The sequence below is a fragment of the Strigops habroptila genome, chromosome 4, assembly GCF_004027225.2.
Source record: "Strigops habroptila isolate Jane chromosome 4, bStrHab1.2.pri, whole genome shotgun sequence".
Lineage (NCBI taxonomy): Eukaryota > Metazoa > Chordata > Aves > Psittaciformes > Psittacidae > Strigops > Strigops habroptila.
Window position 1 is genome coordinate 35,247,483 of NC_046358.1, and position 17,859 is coordinate 35,265,341.

Sequence of the window (17,859 nt, forward strand, 5' to 3'; positions counted from 1 at the left end):
CAAGAAACGCTAAAATTCCTAAAATTGCATTTAAGGATTAAGAAAGGAACAGAAAACCCCACAGCAAAATACTCCTGCATGTGCAAACTATCCAACAGCTCAAATGCACTCTGCTGCTTTGATTCTTCGTCTCAAACCCCACATACTCCATGGGTGAAGGAGCACTGATCACAATAAAGTCTGGAAGAGTCATAGGCATTGGAGGACACAGACCTGCTGGCTTAATGAGTTGAAGCCTATTAACATGACCACTGAGCAGTCGTACCAATGACATCCTGTCAACAGCCATGCTGACCTCTGATGAGGCACTGAAGCCACTTGGACTGTAATTCAAAGATTTCTTTTTTTTCCATGTGGGAATTCTGCTGGGAAAGAGAGACTTACCAGATGGTAACTACCACCTTCTTTTCCTTTCCACTGCAGGCTGGTCTTCCCAAAGTGGCCAACATTTTCAAGTTCTTAAAGGTTCCTGGTGTATAGTCTATGTTGGCAGTTGCTCACATGGCAAAATGTACTTCCTGTGGATCTGCTTGTCCATATCTGTATTTTCTAAATTCTATGTATTTATAAATATGAATTTATGAAAGGCTTTCATTCCTTCTTAGGAGTCATTGAAATATATGTCTATATTTTTCATGTTGTTCTTAAAAAAGCAGTTCAGTATCTAAGCTATTTAAAATCTTTTATGGCTTCTGTCCTTCTAGCATATTTTTTCCCATGGAGATATTAAATAAAATTCCTATTACCCATAACTTTTCAAGCAACATGGGCTGTAGTTTCCCATTAATTAATTTTTTCTCCTTTTGCAAAGGTCCCTGTATCAGAACTGCTGAGTCTGGTGGGAGGTGTCCGCAGGGCACTTTCTTCAGTCTTTGTCCATGGGCTTTCCCTCAAAAGGGGATAATAACAATACATGAGTGTCTTAGTTTCCCAATTCCCAGTTTTTGTCTCCATCTTTGCAAACAGATTCAGCATTGCAGCATACAGAGCAAGACAGATCTGGTAACCAGGTCCAAAGGACCAATCTTTCCTTAACCAAATGGACCAGATTAAATAGGGGCTTGCTGTGTAGTGGAACATCAGCTTTATTTCTACATGTAATAACTTGGACTATCAGAATTCCCCAGTGGTAGGCATCCCCAAGCCCAGGGTGACTCTGAGCTTTCTTCCAGGGTTTCTCATACAATATTTCATTGCCTGACCTGCTTCCTGGCTTCATTTTACAGCTCGCTCTTCTATTCCCCTTCCACAGGCTTCTGCTCTTTGAAGTGACTGATTGAAAAGGAGGTGAACAAGTGTTAGTCTAGTGAAGTGAACCTTCCCTGTCAGGTTTCTTAAGTTGCTGAGGGGCCCTTGAGGGAACAGCCTGAGTGGGAACAGAAAGGACAGCAAAGGTCACAACTCTTTTGACTTTTGTCTACAAGGTGAATATTACCACTGCCACACATGCTACAGTCCTAAAATGCATTATGAAGCTAGATAAGGAGTAGATATCTCTAGTTTTCCCCGCATATCAACTCAGTGCATTAACGGCACCAAATGAAGTCTTTGCTGGCCATTTAGTTTTAACAGTTCATAATCTGCTCACTACTTAACCTCAGTTCTGTAATTTGTGCCTAAAGTACTTGGGAACTCCATGTGACCTCTGAGTCAAGATTAACCAGGCTAAGGCCCATCTAGCATCCGAGCATGGATGCTTTTAGTATGGTGCCGGTATGTGTGAAGGAATAAAGACCGGACCTAACAAAGTAACTTGCTTCTCTTTGAAAACATTAGGAGACTAAGAGGGGAAGAGATTTATAAGACTGACCTATTGCTTCTAGCCTTAAAACCAGACTACAGCATATATTTAAACCCATCAGTATGTGCTGAGGGATGGGAATATTTGAGCACGATGAATAGCGCTTTCAGCTGATGAGTCACATGTCAGAATTGACTGAAAATCTAGAGGGAATTTGGGTCCAATGACAAGCAATTTAGCCTGCAGCGACTGACAACCTCCGAGGAGTTTGCTGCTGACTGCTCAGGCTCTCAGAACTTGGACATGATTGCTATAGGCACTAAAGAAGAGACACTTTCAAGAGAATGAAAAGTTCTGTAGTTTGAAGGTGGGTTTCCAGGGAAAACTAGATCTCCTAAGAAGAAGGATCAGAGAGAAGGAAAAAAACCCAAAGTCCCTGAGGATGGAGGAAGAAGTCTGAAGGCACATGTGCTGTCTTTGCAAATCTTACCCTGGCTTCTGGGGAGGACGGTGTTGAGCTGATGCTTCCCACAAAGGCTTACAAGAATGAATGAAAATGCCATTCAGCTCTGAGATCCCTTCACTCTCACAGCAAGTTTATCAAACAGAATAAGACTGACTCAACAGAGCTTCTAAGCTCACAAGGTATTTTTTCATCTACCATCTAGTGGCCAAAAACACGTGTCCCTTCACCTCCTAATGTGAATAAGGTTGTGTTTATTTGGTGTTAAGCCAAATTAAAAAAAGAAAGACAAGTAAGACAGTATGTGGAATCACTCACTCACCTGTAGTCCACAACCCCTGTCCGATTCCGGTCTAGCTTGTGCACTAGTTCCCCCATTTGGATGCGATCCATTGGGATGCTTGGATGCTAAGAGGAGAAATGTTAGCAAAATGTTAGCAAAAATATTTCTAAGCAGCAAAATCCTCCATATCAGACTGGAGCCTGGTCATCTTATAATAGGTGAGCAGATGGCTTGGTGCATGGAGGAGGGAATGGAAAAAGTCCAGAGTGGTGGTGGGGAGGCAGTTTCACTCTTTTAGGATGAGAATCAGATTTTTTTTGTTCTCCATTTTTTGTAAAAGAGCACCATGACTGGCTGACCATTGCTACTGATCCCAAGCACCATGGTGGTTTTGACAGGAAGAGAATCGTCTCCTCAGTGTATAGAGTCAAGGGTTTAGGTGCCTCTTTTTCACTTTCCCATAACAGTAAGACTAAGTATCTATCAGGATGCTGTATGTCCTACACAAACAGAGGACATCTGTGATATTCTAAAGTTGATCCATTATCACTGATGCCATCTGCAGTATTTATTTGATGTCATAGCATTTCTGTTGGTCGCATTCAGGACTCAACTTTTGCGGTGGGTGAATTTAGCCTTTTAGCCTGAACAATGCCAACAGCAAGGCTGCAGCAGAGAGGTGTCCCTAGCGCCGTCCTATGCCAGAAGAGCATTCTGGCAGTGCTTTCACAGGCATACCTGCATCATGGCTCTCCGGAAAGCAGCCACGGGGATCTTCATATTTCCTTCCTCATCCATCTTCCTAAAAAAGTCCCAGAGTTGTAGGTTGCGTTCTTTCAAGTAGTTCTAAGAGAAACAAGGATAAAACATGGGCATAACCATGAAACAGCCACCAATACCTGCTTCCAGCTCTCCCCTTATTCTTCTGTCACCTTGCCTTTACTCATCCTACCACTGAGATATGTGAGTCCTTCACTCCTTGTGCAGCCACTCTATTGTCAGAACAAAATCCTTTTGTTCAGGTTAATCCCATTCTTCTGAGTTACACCTCTCAGTTATACCTGTAGACTCAGCAGTAAACCTGTTTCTTCTGATAATTGCCTATGGTTATTAGGTCCTCATCCCAGCAGCCACTGCTTGGCTAGGCTGTCTAATCCAGAGCAGTCCTCTCGCCCAGATCTCTGATCACTTTAGTTGCTCTTCTCTGAATTCCTGTCTGTTTGAATGAGGACACAGCCATAATGGCTGTTAAAAACTGCAGAGCATGCTAGGGTGAGCGTCACTAGCTGTGAAGCACAGCAGCACTGTTTGATGTGAGCCAGCAGCCCAAGATTTTGCTTAAGCTCGTCCAAATCCGTATCAGTAGCAAAGTCTCATTCAATTAGCTGAAAATCTGCACAGCTGCTAAGAAATACAGTGAAGCTGGTAGTGCAAAAGTGTTATTTAACTCAGCAGTGCTGAAGTGCTTGTGTTGCCTTCCATCAAGGAGCACAGCACCATCTGCTGCTATCCATAGAAATTACAGACTTTGGAAAGCTAAGTAATTTCTGTTTAGGACAGTATTTGCTTGTAATGCCATTTCCTACTTATATGAAGCACATTAATTTTGATGCTAAAGCACAACTGTCAGTGAAGAGTTCTAGGAAAGTCAGCTATTGTGGTAAGCTTGTGATGAGGATGGACATTCATTTGGATCAGACCTGAAATCAATCAGGTTTTTTTACAGAGCAAGCAAACATCTATTCAGATTCTTTTTTCCCCCAGTGGTATCAGATCCCGAGGCATTAGCTTACCCTGAAAATCAAAGGGTTTGCTTAGTAGGTTTGTGTGGACTGAGATATGCGAATACTGTGACAGTCTTTGTGAATATACTTTTTTGAATGAACTTGGAAGAAAGCTTACCCCTTCCAACCCCCATCCCTTCAAGTGCTTGGAGCATAAGTACTGTGATCAGAGGAGCTATGGATCCAAACTCAGCAGCTCACCTGAATCACTTTCATGGGATTTGGACGCTGCTCAGGCATGGTGGTGATACAGCCTTCGACTTCTCCATAGATGACATTTAGTTCGGGACGTATTTGGTACACCAAATCCAGCAATTTGATGAAAGTTTTGTTCACCAACACATTCTGGTACATAGGAGGAAGGAAAGTGCAGTCAGCATGGACACCCAAAGAACAAAGACTTGTTTGCATTCACAAAATCCATCTAATCATTCTCTCCTAAAGGTTGTGCCTTATCCTATCTCTACTCTTCACTTGCAGGAATCCCATGAAGGCCCGGCCCTAAATTAGAGTTCCTCTTTCTCTTTTCCCATGTCTGAGATAGAAAAGGGTCTACCAATTTATGCAGAAATTAGCTTAATCTTAGGTAGATGTTCATCAGGTAGATGTCTACACTAAAGACCTCTTATGTTAGGTGATTCAAGTGATTCATGTTCATCCCTAAGACAGTTCTAGATAGGTCTCCTCTCCATTTGGTTAAGATGACCCCAACCATCCAAGGCTTAGAAGGATTAGTATCTCCAACAGTGTAGCTTTATAGCCCAGAGAGGAAAGATGCACCTATCTGGGAAGGGTCTGGGTGTCTCCAGATAAAAAGAACTTTAGGTAAAGCTCTGTTTCATTGTGTAAGCCCAATAGGAAGCTCCCGTCAGCAGTACAAGACCTGATGTTTGTTTCTTTCCCGAAGAATTTCAAGCAGGGTAGTGAGAGGTCAGCATTTCAGAGCTTCCACTGTGAGTGTTCTGGTTTAGCACTTACAGAATGGGCAGCAGCACAGTGTCCTGATTTAGGGTTTTGGAATATTAGAAAGTAAGCTATCAATGCAATTATTATTGATGTCATTGTAATTTATTCTTCTAAATTTCATTTATGACAAATTTGCCTTTGCCTTGACTTATCTTTTAAAAACATGATTATGATTAGTTCATACCCGTGATGACAGGGGAATTGTTCCTGTATTGTCTTAGTTATATACTTCATTGTTGGAAATTTCAAGGCAGGTCAGGAAATTCATGAAAGCTTCTGTTTTCTGTCATTGCAGGAGGTTCCTAAGGCATCAAGCACTGTTATTTTTTCCCCAAAGTTTATTTACAAAGTCTCCCAATGCATTCTTACAGCTTCTTTTTAGGAGCTAAAGATCCACTGTTCTTAAGATCCATCTAGAAGCTTATGATCTACTGTGCAGTGAGCTCTTGACTGTTACTACTCAAAGACAGTCTTGAATGAATCTGGGTCTGGCTGGCTTTACCAGCTTTCATTCAGGACTAACGGTTTTACGGATGCAGAGTGACTCTCTGAAGGAGCCATTCAAACATCCTTGCACTGGGCACACTAGCAGAATATCCTAGTCCTGGGAACACAGTGTAAGAGAGGCTGAGCTGGCTCTGCTGGCTGCCAGCTCTCCCCAAGGCTTGCCAGCCTGGGCTTGACCCCATGAGAAAGCCAATGGACCGCCAGTGTGGCATCAGAAGCAGCACAGCCAAAGCACTGTGGCCTAACAAACCGTGCTGGGGTTGGGTGGCACCAGGGGGGAGCCAGCTTGTGCGTTCCAGCGTGTTTGACACAGCCAGGCCACAGTCCAGAAAAACAGCCTATGGGCAGCTGAAAAGAGACAATTTTCCCTTTTGTACTGTGATGGTGAAGATGGGCATATGCTGGCTGTTTTGACTTCTGTAAAATGTTTGATAGTATCTGCAAGTTGAAACCTATAGAGAGTAGATTATGAAAAGAATGTGGGGGACAGTCATGCTTAGAAGTGTTGTTAGAAGCAATAAACTGTTGTTAAAAATGTGCCTTTCTATTCTGTTGCCTTTGCTAGTGCTGTCAAACCCATGCAAAGTTTTCTAGATGTGATCCTTATTTCAAATTCCTCTTACAGACACAGAGTAATAATACAGAATTATTCATTCTTTAAAAGTCAAAATAAACATTTATCACTGGGAAAGGAGCGGAAGAGGCTTTTGTTTATGTCTTCACTTAAGTTTCCTATAAAATATTAAAACCTTTACTAATTTCTTAAAGGTTTAAGACAACATAAGATCTTTGGAGCTGTATATTTGCAAATACTCTGAATTGAAATGCAACACTCCCTACATTACAGGTGAAGTGAAGTCTGTCAGACAGATTAGGTGTTTGCTTACAAGCATTTGACTGGAATACTGAAATGTCATCGCAAATTTATGCCATTGACCATTTATCTTGTGAAATGCCAGGTAATTTAGACTTTTTGAAGGGTATGGTGAAGAGAGCATCTGTTAACCCTAAAAAGCAGAAATTCATAGTGAGATTTAGTTTGGATTGAAGATGCTTAACGTTAATTAACTCCTTGCCTCAAAATTTCTCAAATTTGCCTCCTTGTAAATAAATGCATTTCAGTAATTAATTTCTCAGAATTTAGCTAAAATCTGTTGCTCTTCATGAATTGCTGATGTTATTAGTAATAAAACTAGCACAACCATGTATACTGCAATGAGGTCCTTCACCCCCACACAGCCCGTTTTATTTTTCCTTTGCAGAATGAGGCCTGTCTCCTTGCAGACTTGGAAAGTAATTCTCTTTGATCTTAATTTATGCAGGAAATACTGTCTGCCCTAGAGGGACGCCTGTTCTTCAGATGATCTCTGTTGAAGGCTCTCGATATTCTCAGGAAGGATCACAGATGAATATTATGGATTCTGCTTTGTTTTGGTTTCTTTCTTTAATACAGTAACCACAGGACAAAGAAACAACCCATTATGTGAGTCTCCAAAACTGCCCATGAACTTTTTTTCTAGCTTGTTTCAAGTGTTAACATATTATTTATGTTGCAAGTCCTAAACCCAATCTTTGTGAATATGCTCTTTCCTTTAATCATGGTGCTCCCAAAGGTGGATGGAGGGTGCTGAGGCCCCCGATACCTTCTGTAACTGCTCCCATGAAGCACCAGTGGGAGGGCCAGGAGCAGCCTGATGTGTGCCCAGGTCTCTCCCCAGTGTTGGTGCGCAGTGAAATTCATCCTCACTCAGGAGCTCAGAAGCATTTCTGGGTATCCAATTTTAGAAGCAGCACTTGAGGTTACAACACTACATGTCGTGTTCCTGACTTGCTATGGAACAGCATATTAAGATTTGATTTTTTGACTTTTTTTGACTCTTTGATTTTTTGACTTTTTTTCTTCCACACCAACTTTTTAATGTGGTCGAGGTTTGTTTTGTTTTGTTTCAGTTTGGGTTGGTTTTGTTTTTTGGGGTTTTTTTTGGTGGGTTTTTTTTTTTTTTTTTTTGGTGTGGTTTTTGGTTTTGTTTTTGTTTAATAAAATTGCTTTGCTTTCAATGCCTTGAAGCATCCATTTTCTTCTATTCCTCTTACATACTGACAGGGTATCAAAGCACTTCACAAGATCTAGCATGTTAGGCTGCCCTGGGGGGAGACAGCTCAGGGGATGAAGAGGATTCATCCTCCAGTGGGAACACTCCTTGTTCTCCTTGTTCTGCTATTGCAAAATGGAAGGGAGTGGAATGTGGTGCTACTACAAGCACCTCTTTCCAGAGCTATACCAAAGCCCTGTAATTTCCACATGGCTCCTTAGAAGGTCTGTCAAATATTAGCCCCTTTTTTTTAATAGCTGTGTCTAAATAAAACAGCAAGTCTCAAAACAGTTTTGGAAGGGGGCAGCTCTGTGATCCACCCAGTTCCTAAGAATGTATAGTGTATGATCTTGGAGGCTTTCCAGCACATAAGCTCTTACTGAAATGTTGATCTCCTCCATCATGGATTTGGAGTTCTTTCTGATAGATAAGACTAGTGCAGTAGCACCTTCCATGGTCAGGGGATTACCAGCCATCTGTGGAAGAAGGGACAGAGATCCAGACATATTAATAATGAGGGCTTCTGCCTGGCAGAAGGCATGCTGTAACCTCAAGGATGACCCCTTCTTCCCATTCTTCAGCTGGGCTGTAGAATAACTGTGGTCCCTTTCAATGGATTTTTCTGTTATCTCACCGTCTCCTGTCTCTGTCCCACAAAGCTCTGCAGTGCAACTTCCCAGTGGAGTTGCCTTCTCAGCTGCTGTCTCCTTGTGTGAAATTCCACATAGCAGGTCTCTTACCTCTGTCACACAGGGGTATATGATGTTCAGTCATGTGAGGGGAGAGGCTGAGGCATTTGAATGTGTGCTTGCTAGTAGGGTCCCTCTGGATGAGGGTATGCCCCTCGGGACATTCCCGTAACTTGGCTCCTCTTGGCAGCACAGCAGATCAAAGCCGAAGCTCATCAGCTGCCTCTGGCCTACAAAGTCTAGCTATCTGGTGTTATGGGGTTGGCATTGCCATGTGCATCTCTTGGTGTGTGAACATCACCTTTCACCTGCCTTGGACTTCATGTGCAGTCCCCACTCCCGCTACTTGAAAGAAAACTTTCTTGATTAACACTGGCTAGCAGAAGACATGTCCTCCTTTAAGTCCTTTGTGTTGTTAGCTCCTAAGACAATCTATGCAGCTACACAGAGAGAGTAATGCCTTGGTGTGAGCTAGTGACCTTGCCTCAAGCCAGGTTAAGAGCAAAGCAGACAGACACATTTATTTACATAATCTAAACCAGCAGTCCCAAAGACTGGTGTGGTTGCAGTGATTTACAAGGACAGGGGTGTCCAAAGACAGGCCTACATGAACAGCTTTAAACTTGCCTCTCAACCATCATACTGCCATTTGCATGCTCTCAAGATGGTGGAGTTAAATCTAGCTGAGATTCATAAACAAGCTGACTTTGCTGAGCTGAATTCCTGGAGAATTATCTTGGATTGAGAAGACATGTTAGCTCTCAACCCTAACCTCTGAGGCCAGCTTGGCTGGTCATTCAGTTTTGCCTTTTGATGATTATTGATCGCTAGCTTACCAGAAGGCAGTTTTGGCTTTCTTTTTCCAGAACTTGATAGTACTCTTCTCCTTTAGGTAGTGCTGTGGCATTACCCTGACATGGCAATGGCAGTTTATCCTGTGTTTGAGTAAATTTTTAGCAAATGAGTAACACACTGAAAAAGGCACACTTGCCCACCTGCAAACTTCAGTGTGAACCTTTGCCTTTGGTTGAAATTCATGTTATATGTACTTATGTACTTTCACAACTATGTTTAATGTATATATGCAGACCTGAATGCCCAGGTTTTCTGCTAGACATGTTGAATGCCTAGTTCCTCTCTGACTGAGTCTAGACATGTCAGGAATCAAACACTTAGGGGTGATAATGGGTGTGGGGTTATGGGGCATTTTTTGAGGGAACAGTGCAATTTAGTTGCCCAGGAAGAAATCAATGGGATAGCATTTCCTTCTGCTCTGCCCACATTCAACCCAGAGCAATACTCATTTCCTCCAGTTCTAGCTCAGTCACCTCTGTCTTCTGTCCCTCCTGTCTCAGATCTTTCTACTCCCTCTGCTTATTCCTCGAGCTCTGCCTGAGCTTTATTTTACCTTCAGGATTCTGAGTTTTTCATTGGCTTCAAGGCCCCTGCAGAGCTTCTTGGCTCCCTCATTGTTGATCTGGTTGTTGCTGATGTCCAGGTGAACCAGCACGTCATTGACTTTGAGGACTTCTCCTAGGGCATTTGCTCCCTCGTTGCCAATGCCATTCCAAGAAAGGTTGAGTATTTTCAGTGCACCATTGCCCTCCAAGGAGAGAAGAGGGATCTTAGGTACTGCATGCCCATCTGTACCACTCTACCCTTTCTTGCTTGGCTGAGACATGAGCATCCCACAAGTCACACCCAGACAGCTCCCAGTGGATCCAGCATTTCTGCAATGTCACCAGGGTGTCTCCATCCAGTAGGTAAGTCACCAGACCTGCCGACTGGCTTAGTCTTACTCCTGGAGCTGACTGCCATAGTCAGTAGGATGAGCCTTGCTAGAGCTACTGAATCCTGCTCAGACTTCAGGGATGTAAGTTCCCAGTCAGTGTTTCAACCAGCTCCTGGTAATAATCCCTGTGAAGGGTACCACAACACAGGGGCATTCCTACCCGGAGACCTTTTCCCAGTGCTACTGCCCCCTTCCTTCTCAGGTGATTCCAGCTCAGGTCCAGAATCTCCAGTTTTGAGTTGCTGTCTGGAAGAGAGAGAAGATGAGATGTTAGCTTGTGAAGAGTAGTCTGGACGCAGCAGCTGACCCACTTAGGGACTAAGAGAAAGTTTGCTGGGGGTTCAGCAACAGCTTTCTGTCCTGGTTTCATCTGGGATAGAATTAATTTCTGTATAGTGTATCACTGTTTGTTGTTTGATTTTTCCCTTTCCCCTTCTGGTTTTTATACTCTCTCCCCTTGTTATTTCCCTTATCATTATTAGTAGTAGTATGAGTTTTATACTGTACTTTAGTTATTGCACTGTTCTTATCCCAACCCATGGGGTTTACATTCTTTCGATTCTCCTCCCTATCCCATGCTGGGGGGGAGGAAGGGGTGTGAGTGAGCAGCTGCGTAGTGCTGAGTTACTGTCTGGTTTTAAACCACACCACCTTCCTTGACTGCAGTAGGAGCAACATGTACCTACAGAGTCTTTGCTGTCCACAGCACCCAAAGAACAGAGAATGGGCTGTCGATCAGAAGCAGAAAGGGAAGACAGGTTTTTTTCTGGCTTAAGCAAAGAATAAGCTGTGAAGGAGGAAGATAGAGAGAGGGAGGATTTCTTATATTAATAGACTCTGTCTGTTTTTCTTACTGCAAAAAATGCTGGATTCTCCTTGCCACAGCTAAAATATCAAGACTCACTCTGCATATGTTTGATTAGCAGAAGAGAGGACTTCAGCTTCATATGGTGGCTGTGCCCAGCTGTATATGTGCCAGTGCAAATTCACATGCATAGCACACCTCACAGTATAAGTTCTACTTAGAGGAGGGTATGTGTGAATTCATTTGTGTCTACTGTGACATTGGGAGGGGTAGGACTTGCCGCCAACACTTGCTTCTCCTCAAAGAGAATTTCTCATCCAGATTTTCCATGGATGGGAGGTTGGATGGAGGCAGATGGTGAGTTTAGCTGACTTAAAAATACTCTTCTAAGAAACAAAACAGAAAAGTAGCAGGTTCTGCAGTAATCGCTGCTGCTCCTGCCTCAAGTGAGCTGGAAGGAGAGAAGAGCTTTAACACCTTTAATTTTGGAGTGGCTTTTTTTCTGCATTAGGACAGTCACAAGTTTTAGCACTGATCTCTGCATTGTCTGCAGGCTTGTCCAAGGCAGGGGACAGAATGCCTTGTCCTCGCTGCAGTTTTAATTGATCCATCTTTTAAAGACATGGACTGTAATTAGAAAGAAGTACATATCAGGGGAAATACTGAACCAGGAGAAGGAAATCGTTAATTAAACTGCAGCTTTTGTGTTACCCAGATGCTCAACGAATGAGCTGGATGCTCATAGCACACTCTTGTGGCCATTATCGTAGCACACGTGTTGGACGTACTGGGGGAAGAAGGGCGTCAGATGTGCATTCACATCTTTCCCAGTGCACTAATAGCACGTGAGGTTACTGAAAGACTGTAACTGTTTTGTTTGCTTTCCCTTTCCAGGACTACTAGCACAGTCTGGATCCCACTTTGCCTGAACAGATGAATTAGGCAGCTTAATTTTATTTCTTCCTAATCTGTTTCTCTTCCTGCTTGCTGTGCAATGGCTCAGACCATTAGGGTTTGGCCTAGTTAAGAAAAATTGAAGTAACTCCTAAACTTTGTAATCAAAAGCTTAAAACAACAACAGTTCTGATCGTATTTGATTTTAGTAAAATGCAATTTTCTGCTTTATACTCCCAGAAGGGCTTCTCTTTCAGCTCCCTTCTCTCAGACACAGACTGCTTTGTTAGTAGTTCCTCATCCTGCATTTGTGTTCTGATACATTAGTCACAGTTGCTAGAGTCACCTGTGGTGATGAGAGTGAGACTCTGGACCAGGCAGGAAGCCTTAAATCTGGGCACCCTGTCTTTTGTACTACCCACATGTCATGGAGCATTTTTGCTGGAGAAAGAAATACATGTTCTCTGTGCTGACACCAGCAAGTCCCCCAGTGCCTGTACTCCAGGAGTAATAAATTACCGAGCATCTGTCCCAGGAGCTGTCCTCCCTTCTCAGAGAACTCATTGTGGCTGAGGTCCAGCTCCTTCACTTGGAAATTGCTCTGCAGAGAGACAAATGTGCAGAGACAATGAGATCTTCCAGCCAGCTGCAACCAGATGCCACCCCAAGACTCCCACATAAGGATGAAACAGAAGGATATCAGACACACTGAAATCTTCAGTGCATGGGAGATTATCAGCATGGTAGTGTGTCCGAGAACAAACCTTTGTCAGGCATATAACATCACAGTGATTCTTTTCCCAAAACAGCAAAAGCAATGGGACTTTGTGTTGTGTCGACTTTCCTCAGACAGCTCATATCTGGCCCACAACACACCCTGCAGTTCTGTTCCTGCCCCTGTTTCGCTCGCACCATTGGATCCTGACCAAGAGTACTTTCTGGTATCAGGTCAAGGTCTTACTTCAGGGCAGCTTCTGGTGATGCCAAATGATGCAGAGGCTTTCAGACAGGAGCTAACCGGAGAAGCCAAGCGTCTTATTTCTACTGGAGAATTACAAAATGAGATGAATTTGGGTTTCTTATGCTTCTTGAAACTTTTTTGTCACCCAGGTGTTGTTTTCTTCTTCTGTTACAGAGTCCTGAAGATTGTTTCTCAGCCAGACTCACAGCTCTCCTGAGAAAATGTTACCATAGTCTATCCTGCTCTGTGTCCTCCCAGCCTCTCTCATTTCTGAAATAAGCAAGAGGCACTTAGCGGAATTATGCCAGGAAATCATGTGGGCACTGCCAAGTGAAATCATGCCAAGTAAGTAGCAGCTTCAAGACGAGAAGAATCTGTTACACAGCCAGGGCCGCAAATGACCTTGGATTTCAGGTAACTCACCATTAATGCCTCAGAAAAGTACAGCGCACTCTCCTCTCCAAAGTTGTTTCCTGCGGAAGAAAAGTATGTTAGCAGCGTGCTGATCTATCCCTTGGTGCTGTGCTGGGGTCTGCAGGAAGCTGTGCTTTTAGGTGGGCTCTCCAGTTAATCATAGCCCATATCTGGCTGTAAGGAGTTGTAATGGGTTGACCTTGGTTGGATGCCAGGTGCCCACTAAGTCCCTCTATCACTCTCCTCCTCAGCAGGATGGGGAAGAGGGGGGAGAAAGTAAGGGAAAAAAACTCATGGGTCAAGATAAAGGCAGTTTATAAAGCAAAAACAAAAGCCATGTGTGGAAGCAAAGGAAAACAAAAGATTTATTCTCTGCTTCCCATCAGCAGGTGATGTCCAACCACTTCCCAGGAAGCAGGGCTTCAGCATGTGTAGTGGTTGCTCCAAAAGACAAACACCATAATAACAAATGTCCCGCTTCCTCCTCCTTTCTCTTAGCTTTTATTGCTGAGCAGATGTCATATGGTATGGAATATCCCTTTGGTTAGCTTGGGTCAGATGTCCTGGCTGTGTACCTTCCCAGCGTCTTGCCCACCGCCAGCCCATGGGGTGAGATGGGTGGAATGTCGGAGAGACAGCCTTGATGCTGTGTGAGCACTGCTCAGCAGTAGCCAAAACACTGGTGTGTTACCAGCACCCTTCTAGCCACCAATATGAAGCATAGCACTATGAGGGCTGCTATGGGGAAAATTAACTCCATCTCAGCCGGACCCAATACAGAAGTTAGTCACTATTCCACTTCATTACATAGAGTAGAATTACCCCAAGATATGGGAGACACTCCAGCAATTATCTAAGTTTCTTGTAAAAGGGACTAGTTTTCAGAGGTGCTGGAGGTTGAGCAGGCCAAACATTTAATCACATAAGTCTAAACTTCCACTGTTACTCTGGGTTCCCATCAGAGTCATAGCTGAGACATTGATTTTGCCCACAGTCTGACTGATATTCTCAAGATGAGAGACTGGAATGAAGAGATATTATTTCACTTCCCCTCCCATCACTTCTTTGGTACATACAGCCTACCTGAGAGCTGAATAGTGTGGAGGAAGGACATGTTGTCCAAAAGCAAATTGGCAATGGCTTCAGCTCCTGCTGTGTCTAGGTGGTTATTTGAGATGTTCTGGAAGGGAAGAAGGGAGGATAAGCAGGATGAGTCCAAAGAATGAATGATCTTTGTTGTCTTACTGCCCAAGGTATCAAGGGAAGAAGACGAGCAATATGAGAAATGCCAGCCAGACAGTAATTAACATGTGAGTTATAGGTGTGTTTAATCCTGTATCCTTCCTAACAGGAATAAAGCCCTAGAGCAATCAGTTTACACATGGGTCTTTGTCTTCAGTGAACCAAGAGGCATGTGGCCAATAATCTTTTCTTCCAGTGTAACACAGATTCCATGGTCTATCAAAATGCATTTTGTATACCCCTGTTTCAGATCGAAGGAACATTCCTACCAGTTCATATCTGAAAGTTTTGTGTTATTCTCTTAATCTATTTAGAAAAGTTTCCCATGTCATACTGGAGAATGAAAGTTCCTGACCAAAACATTTTTTCTGTTGGCTAAGCATGAACTAGAAAGACTTAGTTATGGTAATTATTATCACATCTGCTAATGAAGGGAACAGTTCCAGACTCACCAGGCTGCCATCACATGCACACTTTGGCTTTTCAGAAGCTTGTTCTTTTTAAAAGTAGAGCAGCATAAAATACCGTGACTTTCAGAAAGTGAATGTTTGTGCATGAGAACAAAGGTTATTTGCTTAAAATTGTAATGGAATTAATTGGTTTTCTTTCAGATGATTGAACTTGGTGAGCAATAATTTTGGCCTCAAACTATGTCAGATTGGGTACCAGTTCTTGAAGGGTGGAATTCTCTCGTAGCATCTCTGCTATGCATATGGCTCCTTCTGCCAGCATGCAATTGTCTTCCAACTCTAGATGGGTGATAGTCTCATTGGACTGGGAAGACACAAAAGCAGACAAAGACACACAAAAAATTGCTGAAAAGTTAATGATGAGGATAGTTTTCTCAGTTCAACAGACACTGGACATTTCCTCCAAGCCTCAGAAAGCATTGCAGGCCCCGGGCAGGACAGTGATGAGGGGATGTGACAGAGATATGGCAGTAGGAATTGGCATACAAAAAAGATGCTTTCCTGGAGAGATTTTGATGGGTAGGACTTTCCATTGCTTTTTGCCAGCCTGAAGACCCAGGTTCAGATCCAAGCTCCAATTCAGGCATCTTGGGCTTGTCAATTGGTGAGTGTAGCACATCCCTATACAGAACCCATAGTGGGGGATATCAGTCCCTACAGCCCTACCTCTGACCCTGTAGGGGTTAGGAGCACTGGGGACTTGTGTCCCATGGAAAAGCATCAGTTTGCTTTTGGGGGTAACTCCAGCAAAGGCCAGCAGTTGCCACACAAGACTTTCCTGTGCAGGGGATTAGAAATGTTAGGGATGCTCAGAGCTCCTACGGGGAAGATATGTGACTTTTTCTCCCACAGTGTATACTCAGCGATGGCTTCCAGGCCTGAGAGAGGCCTAAAATGCCTATTGTTCTTGAGAACAGTGGGCTCACTCTTACTGACTACTCACCACTAGAGCAATAGCAATGGCTTTGACACCTTTGGGTCCTAGACCATAGTGGTTCAGGTTTATATAAGACTTGGCCATGTTCTGAATAAAGTATGAGACAGGCACCACCTCCATCAGCCTGCATGCTTCCAAGTACAGCTCTGCGCCTGTACTGCCCACAAAGGCCTTCTGAGGATCTACAGAGAAAAAGTATTTGATGAGTGGTGCATTCTCTTAAAGAAATTAAGTAACTTAATAGAATTAAGTAACACCATGCAACAACAGTAGGGTTTTACACTTAAAGGACCATTTTCCCCATGTTCTCCCAATCTCTTTATCCCAGACCACCAAGAGTTAATGTATCCTACTTGCTTCTCCATTTGGCATCCAGTGACTTGCTGCAGCTTCTCACCAGTCTGCAATGTGACTAAACCTTTCTTGGTGTAATTGAGAATTCTTGACATCAGGCAAAAACATTTTCTTTTTTTTCTTTTTTTTCTTTTTTTAATCTTAACTGAAACACGCAGCTGATATTGCCATCAGAGCCAGGGCAGCTCAGAACATTTTGGCTTACAACCAGCAGAAAGAATCCTAGCATTCTCATCTTGGCCATTGGTTGTTGTTGACACAGCTGCAGTGAGACATATCAGTCCAGCTGGCGGCTGTATTTCCACAAAAACCTGTCATTTGGAATTCCTTCATCAACCCCCATACTTAGAGCTCATATTTCTCCGTGTTGTTATGTGCATTCAGTGGTCTGACCTCAAGACAAATTCCCCTCTCACCAAAGCCATTTTCCAGTTCAGTCTGAGGCCTCTAACAAAACAGTCTTTTGTTCTTGCATTCTTACAAATTTTAATTTTCCATCCATTTATAACAAGTTAAAAAGTTCTCATCCTAAATTATGGACAAATCTTACTGTTACAAAAATGAGTGCAAGACTTGTTTTGCCAATGGAGTGACTTCATGAGGCAGAAGATAAGAGGAGAGTCACTGGGAAAGTCTAGGCCAGTTGTGGCAAACCTATGGTACACAGACTGCAATTGTTATGCACTGTTCCCTCAGAAGCATACAAACAGGGCCTCAGTCCCATCCCTAGTTTCAGCTAGCTGCTCCTGCTGCCCGGGCAGTGGGCTTGTCTGGTCTTGTTGGTTAAGGACTAGAGGAGAGAAGAAGGAATAAAGGAGTAGCCATGGTGTATAAAAAGCAGCTGAAGGAAGATGCTTGGCATAAAGGGAGAGCTCTTAGAGGGAAATTCATTCGCTTTGATCTTTATCAGTTGCCCGATTACATGTGGTTGTCAGGACCCTGGCAGGGTTGTGTCTTTGGTCTCCATTTCAGATACATACCAGTTGGTAGGGACAGGTCTGACTGTAGGGAAAGGCTTGTGAGGGCAGAGGGTCAGAAAACATTCACCTTCAACCTCTAGGTCAGTGTCAGAGCCTTCTGTGGCCTTCTCTGCTGAGGCGTCACCCAACGACACAGACTCTGGAGACTCACTGATTTTGGATGTTGCTTCATTCTGGTCTGCCATGAAACCAAACAGATTCATTGTGTCAGAGATGTGACTCTCTGGATGTGATAGATCTCCCACTGCTCTCACTGAAGCCTGTACCCCTCTTCAGCACGCTGTGGATCCACTCCTTCCCCAGCTCAGCTTTGTGCCCACTGCTCCCTGTGCATTGTACGCATGTGGTGCTGGCCCTAGTGTGGGGATGGGCTCACTCTGGGGCTGCAGACTGGCCATGACTTGGCACCTTTTGGACGGACCCCTCTCCAGATTCTGCAGCCCATGTGTGGAGGACTCACAGTTCTCTCACACTAGGTCTTCGT

At 43.6% G+C, this 17,859-nt stretch overlaps 1 protein-coding gene across 1 annotated transcript; it reads right to left on the reverse strand.

Moving 5' to 3' along the window:
• Window positions 1–1,139: 1,139 nt before the first annotated feature.
• Window positions 1,140–17,644, reverse strand: LRRC74A (leucine rich repeat containing 74A). The gene is made up of 13 exons (XM_030483219.1): window positions 17,443–17,644; window positions 16,048–16,223; window positions 15,301–15,408; window positions 14,476–14,572; window positions 13,402–13,451; window positions 12,537–12,618; window positions 10,479–10,564; window positions 9,935–10,129; window positions 8,218–8,313; window positions 4,473–4,616; window positions 3,226–3,333; window positions 2,527–2,612; window positions 1,140–1,272 (listed from the first exon to the last, which is right to left on the reverse strand). The coding sequence occupies exons 1-13, from the start codon at window positions 17,576–17,578 to the stop codon at window positions 1,236–1,238; spliced, it is 1,401 nt and encodes a 466-aa protein (XP_030339079.1). The 5' UTR covers window positions 17,579–17,644; the 3' UTR covers window positions 1,140–1,235.
• Window positions 17,645–17,859: the final 215 nt, after the last annotated feature.